The sequence below is a fragment of the Nuphar pumila genome, chromosome 8 (assembly GCF_984573655.1).
Source record: "Nuphar pumila chromosome 8, dmNupPumi1.hap1.1, whole genome shotgun sequence".
NCBI classification, from domain to species: Eukaryota; Viridiplantae; Streptophyta; class Magnoliopsida; order Nymphaeales; family Nymphaeaceae; genus Nuphar; species Nuphar pumila.
The window spans coordinates 28,829,846-28,840,763 of record NC_143256.1 but is presented as its reverse complement, the minus strand read 5'-3'; the positions used below and the strand labels follow the sequence as shown (position 1 = coordinate 28,840,763).

Here is a 10,918-nt window from a genome sequence, read left to right as displayed (position 1 = left end):
CTGATTTTCACTAGCCATGTTCATCTGGTTTACTTTTGAAACCATGGCATGCAATCAAACACAATTCCCCAATTTGGAAATGTGGACACAAAATTTACCTGTCATTGTAAATTTTGCCATAAATCATATAGAACGATTAGGCTTTGGGATTTTTACAGAAGATGCCCACATATGTTACATGCATACATGTAAAAACCCATACCTTAAATCTTTACAAATCAGGAATTAAAAATTCTGTAAGTACATGCTATTTTCTATTCACAGAACAATCATGTTCAATTATGTCTTTTTAATGCAAAGTCAGTCATAAATCATACAAAACAAATTAAATGTTGAGATTTTTACTGCGGGTGACTTGATATGTCTGATTTAAGCTCACAAAAACTCATAATTAAATTCGATTATATAGATCCTTGAATTTTTAAAGATGCTTGAAAACACAATTTTTTCACAAAGAAAAAATGTTTTTAGATAAAGTTAAAAAAGATGGATTTGAATTTGAGAAAATGTGGAGTACGTTCTTTAAAGGAAAGAACCTTTCCTCCTCGATTGAGCATGGATAAACCTAATCAGAAATTCTTCGATTGTTGTTTTTGGAGGGATGGTGTTGCGGAGATTTGTACCTCATTCATGAAACTTAAAGAAAAAACGGTGGTGGAAACCACAAAAACTCGACAATTACACAAGGCAGACAATATACGAATGTTAGATTACCGAAACATAGAAAAAATACATTAAATAAAAACAAATGTGAACAAAAAGAAAAACCAAGTCTCAACACGGGCTTAGATAACCCTTTCTACGGTTAACGAGCATGAGAGAGCATGGGCAACACTTCAGCTAGGTGCGGGTTCTAAAAGACAAGTGAGACTAGGGATCTAGGTCTTAGATTAAGCAAGGTTTTGACTTGACTAGCTCGATTAGGTTGGCTAAGCTAGATAGACTAGGCTAGGTCTTGTAAAGAATTTGACAGAATTACAATGTAAATTTTATATTTTTAGATCATCTAAATAAAGGAGAATGCATCCCTATTTATAGTTTTTTAGATGGATCTAGATATGTTTCTTACCTATCTGAACAACTCCTAGGTGGTTGGTTTTGAATGGACGACTTACAATTGTCTAAGTTTTATTTTTTTTATGGTTGTTTTCTTAAGAAAGTGGATTTGAGAAAAAATGACCTTTCATTGACGAATTTGGAAGACCGAGAAAACAAATCTTATCCTAAAAGCGTGCAAGTACATGAGGGATTAAGATTGAACATGGAATCAATTAGTTATTTGACCTCAGGTAAAAAAAAACCAAGATGCTTAAGATTTCAAACCATTAGAGATCGATATACAGCCCCATGAAGAATCCTAGATTGAGTTCCATGTCGTCACCCTCATTACGAATAAATTCAATAAACGATTTAAGGGGCTTTCTAGCTGAAGCAACTTATATGTCCCCCGCCCCCCTCGAAGACGACCATTAGTTACATCTCGTGTTCGGGGGTCCCAATGAGCGCCACGTATATAAGCACATGCGGCTCGTATCCCCATGTTTGTCAGCATCAGTTAGCGTCAGAGTCTGGTGCGGTTGCAAAGACTTAAGTACCCTTTCCTCCATTGGTGCCATAAAACGACGATTCTAGAAAAAGAGCGGTTGCAAAGAATTAAGTACCACGAAGATGGTTATTTAAGACTCAATCACTGCATTGCAGGATTATCTGAGAAAGAAATCCCCCCTGGCGGAGGTCTCTGGGGGGCAGCGCCCCCCAGAACAAATTTTTTTGGAGCCTTGTATAAATTCTTTCTTTTCTTTGCCTTTTCTAACTGTCGAAAAAGAGCAATAAAGTATTTTGTTTGATCGTGGCGCTCATATGTTTCCTTTGGTTGTTTCTTGCTTGAGGTTTTCGTAACACCCTTTTCCATGATTTTCTGTTTTTTTTTCGCTATGCGATTTTCGTAAATCGCTACTCAATTTAGCGATTTTCTGTTTTTCTTTTCGCTACGCGATTTTCGTAAATCTTTACTCGATTTAGCGATTTATGAAAATCGCATAGCGATTTGCCATTTATTTGCGCTACGAGATTTTCGCAAATCGCTACTCGATTTAGCGATTTACAAAAATCGCATAGCGATTTATAATTTTTCGCTATAAGATTTTTGTAAATCGCTAATCAATATAGTGATTTACGAAAATTGCATAGCGATTTGCCATTGATTTGGCAGGGAGGTGGGTCATGTCGGAGAGCACGGAGTTGGAGGTCAAGATGAGGACCTCACGGTGCTAGAACCCGATGAATGCTCGCCAAGACTTGAGGGTGAGAACGCCCGTGTTGAGCAACGTCAGGGTGCCTTGGAAGGCATAACCCTGATCAAAAGTATTGCTGACATAGGGGTAGATGGATTATACTTTGAAAGACTCCGTTATAGGTGTATTGGAGGAAGATTTCGTTGTAGGTGTCCCTCGAAGGTAGCGGAGGGGCCGCCACAGTCGGTAGCCTGCTGGAAGAGGGCAGCATTCTGGCCACTGCTAGTAGAAAGAAGACGATGATCACCATCGGATCGCCAAGTCTTTGCCTCCCGTAATACAATGTTTCAAGAAGAAGAAGAAGAAGAAGAAGAAGATGATGGTGACGACAGAAAGTTTAAACGGAAAAGAAAGAGAGAGCGTTTTAGGTTTGTTTCGCTGTTTGCATTTTGAAGAGTTAACATCATCCTCGACTTTCTGGATAGAGAATATTTTAATACTTTTTTTGAACCGTCAATTCCCTTTTTTTGAATGAAAGATATTTTTGTTATTTTCTCGAACAATCGTTTCATGGTGAGAATAGCAAAAAAGGGTACTTAAGTCTTTGCAATCGCATCATACTCCAACGCTAATTGATGCTAACAAACGTGATGATACAAGCCGGCTAACAAACGTGATGATACAAGCCCCATGTGCTTACATAAGTAGCACTCACTAAGACCCCAACACGCGATGTAGCTAACGGCTGTCGTCCGGCGAGAACACACACCACCTTCTCTTTCTAGCCCTACTTCCCACGACTTTCCTTGTCGCACACGACGGACAGTGGCACGTTTTAGTAATTTTTACAATTTGGCTGGTCGGGCTTGGACGTCTTCTCCCGTGACTCTATAGCATGCTGTATAAAACGACGAGATGCAGGAATATTCAATGCTCCTCCCCTCCTCTCTCTCTCTCGATCTCGACATGGTTGAACTCGATACGAAGAAGAAAATCATCATCGACACCGATCCAGGCATCGGTATTCCTGCATTTTACTTTAAAATTTCATTTATTTTTGCTGAAAATCTCACATTTCCATGAGTAATTGGCTTTTTGTCTCTCATCTTCCCGTTATCTTGATTAATTCTGGAGTACGTTTTGTTCTTTACATTTTTTCCCGGTAGCAAAAGGTTGAACAAACCCCAGGTCTCCCATGCTCATCTACATGAAGCTAACATTAGTTCATATTACAGAGAATGGGAACAAGAATCTCCGATCTACTAATATCGTCTTCCTGTTCTCGGTAGACGAAAAGGAAATTTGGCATGCAGATTCTTTTTCAAGACAACTCCTAGAAATACCTTGATTTGGAAATACCCATTTATACTAATTTACATCAAATTTTTCTGCGTGATTTTTCCTATCCATGGAGATGAATTTATTGGATGCTCATGGATTGATTATTGTGTGAATTGGTCCGTATTGTTAGTCTACTCCCAGACTGAACATCTTGTGCGTGTGATCTCACCGAGCATCAATAAATACTTCGATTGTTTGGTGTTGAATTTCTGTGCTTTTGGCTTTTCTGGTCCCTCGCCGATAAATAGTGGGGGAAAGAATGGAGCCAATCTAGGATGATTCTTCCTCTATAATGTTTAATGTTCCTAACAAGAGCACTTTTAAGAGTTTCTTTTTTTCTTTTTGCTTGACCATATGTTTTCTGAATGCAACCGGATAAAAAATGCGTAACAAAGACAACAAAGTAGAACATTTTTTAAACACGAATTGGAAATGATGTGTTCCGCCAATCATGCCATTTCCTTTGACAAGTAATGAAGTTGCTTCCCAGTGAGCTAAGATCCACACTTCCTGCTTATCCTGAAAAGTATTGATAAGCTGGAAAACTGTGGTGTCCTGCAGAATGCATCTTCCCATCTTACCCTACTTTTCTAGATAAGTGTGATTATCCAAATGTTCCGTTGGTATTGTATCTGCTGCTTTGACTTTTTAGGGTAAAAATATAGTTGAGTTATCCCTTGCATCTGAGAATGAACCAGTAGAATTACTGGCTAAGAATTTTTATTGTACTTATCATGCAGATGATGCAATGGCAATATTCTTGGCTCTTCAGTCACATGAGCTGGATGTCATTGGACTTACAACAATATTCGGGAATGTTTATACGACACTAGCCACAAGAAATGCCTTACATTTGGTATGTTCCTTCCATCAATTTAGATGACATAAAATCTTGACAAACAAGTTTTTCAGACTAAACAAATATCTCATTCACAACATCCGTAATGTCCTTTGTTAGCGAAAAAGCCTAAAACCAGTGTTTGGCAACTCACCAAGCCAACCTGGTGGCTCAGTTTCTTATTGGGTTAACCCAGTGAATGACTCGGGACCTAACAAAACTCGACCGAGTCATGGGCTGACCTCCTGGAGTCAGCTAAGATCTGCAATGAGTTGACCAAGTCATACATATAAGTGATATGTTATATGACATATAAAATGCAGATTATATATAAAGGGATGCATATACATGTAGTAATTATGTTATATGATAAACATACTATAAATATCATTTTATATACATATATGTATATTATAATACATATTATAAAACATAATAACATATTTTTTGATGTTTTGTATAAAATATGAAGTTGTCATGACCTAGCCGAGTCACGAGTCAATCCATGCCGAGTCAACTAGATTATCTAGGGAAAGCTAAAAATTAGCTAAACAACTGAACTAATTGGAAATATCTAACAAAAACAAGAAATAACAAGAACTTAAAATATCTAAAAAAATTCATCTCAATTCTAAACAGTCTAAACTCTTAGATCTCTCATCTATTTCTAGATAGCAAGTTCTAGTTATGGTAGGCTCCAACTTCCTAATTCTAATAAGCCTTCTAACTAACTCAAACTTATCTTAACAATAAATATGGATCAAACACAATGATATAATATAGAAAAAGAAAATACTCAAGTGAAAAAATCTGAAAACACAAAATAGATCCATATGGAGTCTATGGACCCCGATTTATGTTTCTCTCTCTCTTTGCATCATTCTCTTCAGGTTGGAGAAAGATTCGTCCTCGAGCCTGGTCCTCTTCTGTGTTTTTTCTAATTTCGCTTCACCTTGTGGGTTATGTGCCCATAAGTGGACCTCGATCTTTAGAACACACCCTGAGTTGAGTAGGCTCTATAGGATCTACTCCAAAATGCATAGTAAAACTAGGAATGCGCTTCCTGAACCAACCATACTCATTTTTATGCCTTTATGCTGTAACAATTTGAACCTGTCATAAACATGATATGTATCTCTTGCTCTAGAATATCCATGATTTTGTCTTCCATGTGTTGATGCTAATCCAATGAAAGCAAGTTCCTATTTTGGGACTGGTTTGGTTTGCGTAGGATGAGTATATGACCTATAGGTTGGTTTCATATTTGGATATTAGGTAGGATATGGGATGGTTCATTTTAGATTGAATCAGATAGGTTCGGGTTTTAAGTCCAAATTAGGGTTTGTAGAAGATGAACCGAGTCCTAGAGAGAGAGAGAGAGAGAGAGAGAGAGAGAGAGAGAGAGAGAGAGAGAGAGAGAGAGAGAGAGAGAGAGAGAGACGGCTGCACAGGAAAACTAAGAACTCGATTCCAATATTAGGGCCTCTCTCTATGTTAAATAGAGAGAGGCTTAAAAGCATAATTACAATAAAGCCCCATTATAAAAACCTAAAATACAAATAGCATCTTAATATAAAATAACTTTACTTAAAACCACCTATTCTCAACACTCCCCCTCAAGCTGGAGCATAGATATCAATCATGCTCAGCTTGTCACAACATTTTGAAAAATTTGGTCTGGCAAGAGGTTTTATGAACATATCTGCAACTTGGTCTTCCGACTTAAGATATTTGATAGTGATATGACCCGCTTGAACCATATCCCTTACATAGTGGCAATCAACCTCAATGTGCTTTGTTCTCTCATGAAATACAGGATTGTTCGCTATATATGTTGCAGCTTTGTTATCGCACATCATGGTCATGGGAGAGAAAACCTTCACATGAAGATCAAGAAGAACAGTACGAACCCACATCAATTCAGCAGCTGTTTGGGCCATAGCCCGATATTCTGATTCTGCACTCGACCTAGAAACCACATTTTGCTTCTTACTTCTCTAAGAGATCAAGTTGTCTCCCAGGAACACACAAAATCCTGTGGTAGATTTTCTATCTACTACAGATCCTGCATAGTCAGCATCAGAATAGGCCACTATATCCAGAGTTCCACCTTTCTTGAACAATAACCCCTTTCCAGGAGAAGATTTTAGATATCTGAGAATCATAATAGCTGCATTCCAGTGTACCTTAGTTGGTTTGTCCATAAACTGACTGACTTTACTTACTGCTAAAGCAATATCCGGCCTGGTCACAGTTACATACAATAGTTTTCCAACTAGGGAGCGATAGCTTTTGCTATCAACCAGTTTTGACCCTTCTTCAAACAACTGAACTTTATGGTCCATGGGAATATTTGCTGGTTTAGCTCCCAACATTCCTGTTTCCTTTAATAAGTCAAGAACATACTTTCGTTGAGACAAAACCATCCCTTCACGGCTCCTGGCAACTTCTATACCCAGAAAATACCTGAGTGAACCAATGTCTTTTGTAACAAAGTGTTTTTGAAGATGAGCCTTTGTGGCTTCAATAGCTTTCACATCATCACCTGTAAGAATGATGTCATCCACATATACCACCATAACAACTATGCCAGAGCTAGTTTTCTTTATGAATAGTGTATGATCTGCTGCTGACCTATTAAAGCCAAAATATGACATCACTTCAAACAACTTCTGAAACCATGCACGAGGACTTTGTTTCAAGCCATAAATTGCCTTTTTCAATCTACACACCTTCTGACACTCCCCCTCAACCTCGAATCCTGGAGGTTGTTGCATGTAAACAGTCTCAGATAAGTCCCCATATAGAAATGCATTTTTCACATCTAATTGGTACAGGCTCCAACCATGCTGAACAGCTATTGAGAGAACAAGACGAATGGTACCCATCCGTGCAACAGGAGAAAAAGTTTCAAAGAAATCAATACCATATGTCTGAGTATACCCTTTGGCTACTAATCTGGCCTTGTACCGTTCAATTGAACCATCAGATTTGTACTTTATTGTATATACCCATTTACATCCAACAATGTCAGCATCTGCTGGGGGATCAACTAGGTCCCAAGTATGCTGAGATATTAAGGCATCCATTTCTTCTTGCATAGCCAGCTTCCAGCGAGTATCAAGCTCTGCCTGCTGATAGTTCAGAGGAATAATTTCAGCAGATAAAGCTGAAATAAAAGATTTCATCTGATTTCCAATTTTGGCTTCGGAGACAAAATGAGATATGGGATATAAGGTACATTGTCGTGTCCCCTTTCGTAGAGCAATCGGCCTGTTATCATCATCATGAAGATCATTATTGTCAGCAGAACTTACCTCAGGGGAATAAGAAGATGGAGGCACTTGCGGAGGTGGATCTCTACGCACATATACCAATGGAGGATTATGAAATCCGGAAGAGGATGAAGTGTGGTTCGGGAATGAGGGCACGGATTCCAAGGGAAAAGGAAGTATAGGTAATGGACAAGACTCAGCTGGATCAACCTGCAGCGGGGAACCGGTATTAAAGTAATATGGAGTGGATTCCAAGAAAGATACATCCGCACTGACATATATTAGAATGTGGAATATGAATTGGATATGGATCCGATATCGGATCCATATCCATCCACGAGTTTTGCTTTAGTTGTATTATTATGTAACATGTGTTACTTATAAGGGGCAGTTTTGTCCGTGTAAAAAAGTAATTTGTAACCCTATACTAATAAAGGTACTAGCGCAACAACAAATATTCCAAGGGGCTGCCGACTTCTCAAAAGGTTCTTTTCTCTCTCTCTCTCTCACGTGTTTTCACATGGTATCAAAGCACGTTGTATTCCTGGGTGAAAAAGGGTCTTCCTCAGCGACGTGAACAGCCAAATCCTATTCCTCGACATCAGTTCACGTGCACACGCCAAGATCTGCTGCAGCAAAGGCCGAGTTCTCCTTGTTTCTTTCAGAACTCGTGAATCTGTCTTCCTCAGCAACGTCAATCAGTTCACGTCTGTCTTCCTCAGCAACGTGAATCAGTTCACGTGAATCAGGTCAACGTGAATCAGTTCAACGTGAATTAGTTCACGTGAATCAGGTTCTATTCTTCCCCTATTCATTTCTGTCAGCGTCTGCTACTTGATTTGTTTGTCTCCTTTTCTTATTCCTCTTAATTCATACACAACAACTGCTGTGGTTGTTTCTCTCTTCTATTCCTCTTAATTCATACACAACAACTGCTGTGGTTGTTTTTTTTAATCCACACACAGCAACTGCTGTAGCCTTTCTTGTTTATTCTTCCTAATTCACACACAACAACTGCACTTTTTTTTCTTAATTCACACAGCAACTGCAGGTCTCTCCTTTTACTTCATTCATTCACAGTTGGTCATTTCTTCTTCTTCATTCATTCACAGTTTACACAAAAAGGCTGAATTTGTCCTCTTAATTCACATACTGCAGGTCCCTTCTTCTACTTCATTCATTTACAGTTGGTCACTTCTTCTTCTTTTTTATTCATTCACTGTTTTCATTTCTTTTGGTACCAATTTTTGTCATAAGCTGCGTCACTCTATTCTTTGTTTTCTGCCACATTTCTGTCATAAGTCCACAAATGGATTCTTCAGTCAATTCTAGTCTTTCCTCCAACTTCCTGGGGCAACTGGTTTCAGAAAAACTGAATACAAATAACTATTTGACTTGGAAAAGGCAGATTACCCCTTTTATTCGCAGTCAAGATCTTTCAGGTCACTTGGATGGTTCTACTCAAATACCTCCGCAATTTGTCACGACCGAAGAAAAAGGGGATGGAGCAATGACAAGCACCATTCGCAATCCTGTATTTACTGCTTGGATGAAACGTGATCAGGCCCTCGTCGCATATATCACTTCTACACTGTCGCAAGAAGTTTTGATTTCTATCCCTGATGATTGCACATCTAAAGTATTGTGGGAAACTTTAGCTCAAACCTACTCTCAGATATCAGAGGCTAAGGTGCTGTTTCTCAAGCGTGAATTTCAACTTTTAAAGAAGGGAGCAATGACCATTATTGAATTTTTAAATCAAGTCAAAAGCATCACAGATCAATTAGCCCTTGTTGGATATCCAGTGTCCGATAAAGAAAAGGTGCAACAAACACTGAATGCCCTGGGATCAGAGTATCATGTACTTGTCACTTCTTTATTATGCTTGCCTTCGTTGCCCAGTTTTGAGGAATTACGTGCTAAACTCTTCCAATACGAGATGTCTTTGAAAAGCATATCTGATGCTTCAGCAGGGCAATCATCTACGCATGAGATTCTTGTCACAGGGATGTTTGCTGATCGTACACGGGGAGGGCGTGGCAAAGGCAAGGGAAATCCAATTCAGGGTGGACGTGGGATACTACCTACACCAAATTCTAATGCCAACTTTTCAAAGAATGTTCCCACATGCTATCAGTGCAACAAGCGAGGTCATATCAAGGCTAACTGCTGGTTCAACCCACAAAATCGGAATAGAATGCAAAATACCAGAAATGTTGGTACATCAGGAACTGCAGGTACGTTCCGAGTCAGTGAAGATGCTAAGGATCTCCTTCTATCTGCTATGGCCAACTTGAATCTGAAGCAAAATGATGATGGAATATGGTATGTTGACTCTGGGGCAGCAACCCATGTCACTGGTAATGCAGGTAAGTTCTCTACTATGACTCTCTATTTTGGAAAATCTAATATTGTAACCGGAGATGGGACTCACCACCCTATTTCGAACATAGGCAATGTCGTCATTCCTTTGTCTAAGTCATCCATTCCTTTATCTGATGTTGTTCATGCACCAAATATAAAGAAAAATATTGTATCTGTTTCCAAGCTTGTTGATTCTACCAATTTTTCTGTGGAATTTACTCCTACTTCTGTCTTTGTCAAGGATCTTCAAATGAAGGAGATGTTCGCTAAAGGAGAGCGACATGGAGACATGTATGTCTTTAATGAAGATCCAACCCCCAGTGTCCTGAAGCCCCAGTCTGATCTCGTCTTCAAAAGTGTCCTAAGTACATCCAAATGTAATAAGTCAGATCTCTGGCATTCTCGTCTTGGTCATTGTAGTCAAGACTTTATTGAAAAGTTAGTGTCCAATGGTCTTCTTTCGGAGTCTGTTTCACCTTTATTGAGGAATAAAATATGTCCCAGTTGTCAGGTCTGCAAAAGTCATGTACTTCCCTTTCATCAAATAAATAAAAGAGCTTCTATGCCTTTTGAGATAATATGTTCAGATGTTTGGGGCCCAGCTCCTAATACTTCCTCTTCTGGAAGTAAATACTATGTATCCTTTATTGACAGTTTCTCTCGTTTTACCTGGATATTCTTTATGAAACACAAATCAGAGGTTTTTTCCATTTTCCGTCACTTTCATGCCTATGTTAAAAATCAATTCTCCCAAAATATCCAAATTCTCCAATGTGATGGAGGTGGTGAGTATTCCTCTAAAGAATTTTTAGATTTTCTCCAAGATAATGGGATGCATCGTAGAGTTTCTTGCCCGTACACTTCAC

General features: G+C 38.8%; 1 protein-coding gene across 3 annotated transcripts in view; it reads left to right on the top strand.

Annotated features, from left to right (window-relative positions):
* The first annotated feature begins 3,169 nt into the window (after window positions 1-3,169).
* Window positions 3,170-10,918, top strand: part of URH2 (uridine-ribohydrolase 2) — a 68,085-nt gene continuing 60,336 nt past the window's right edge. For all 3 annotated transcript variants that reach the window (XM_090016123.1, XM_090016124.1, XM_090016122.1), the window contains exons 1-2: window positions 3,170-3,255; window positions 4,316-4,431. In XM_090016123.1, coding sequence (XP_089872249.1) covers window positions 3,201-3,255; window positions 4,316-4,431 — 171 coding nt within the window. In that variant the 5' untranslated portion in view covers window positions 3,170-3,200. The remainder of the gene's footprint in view (window positions 3,256-4,315; window positions 4,432-10,918) is intronic.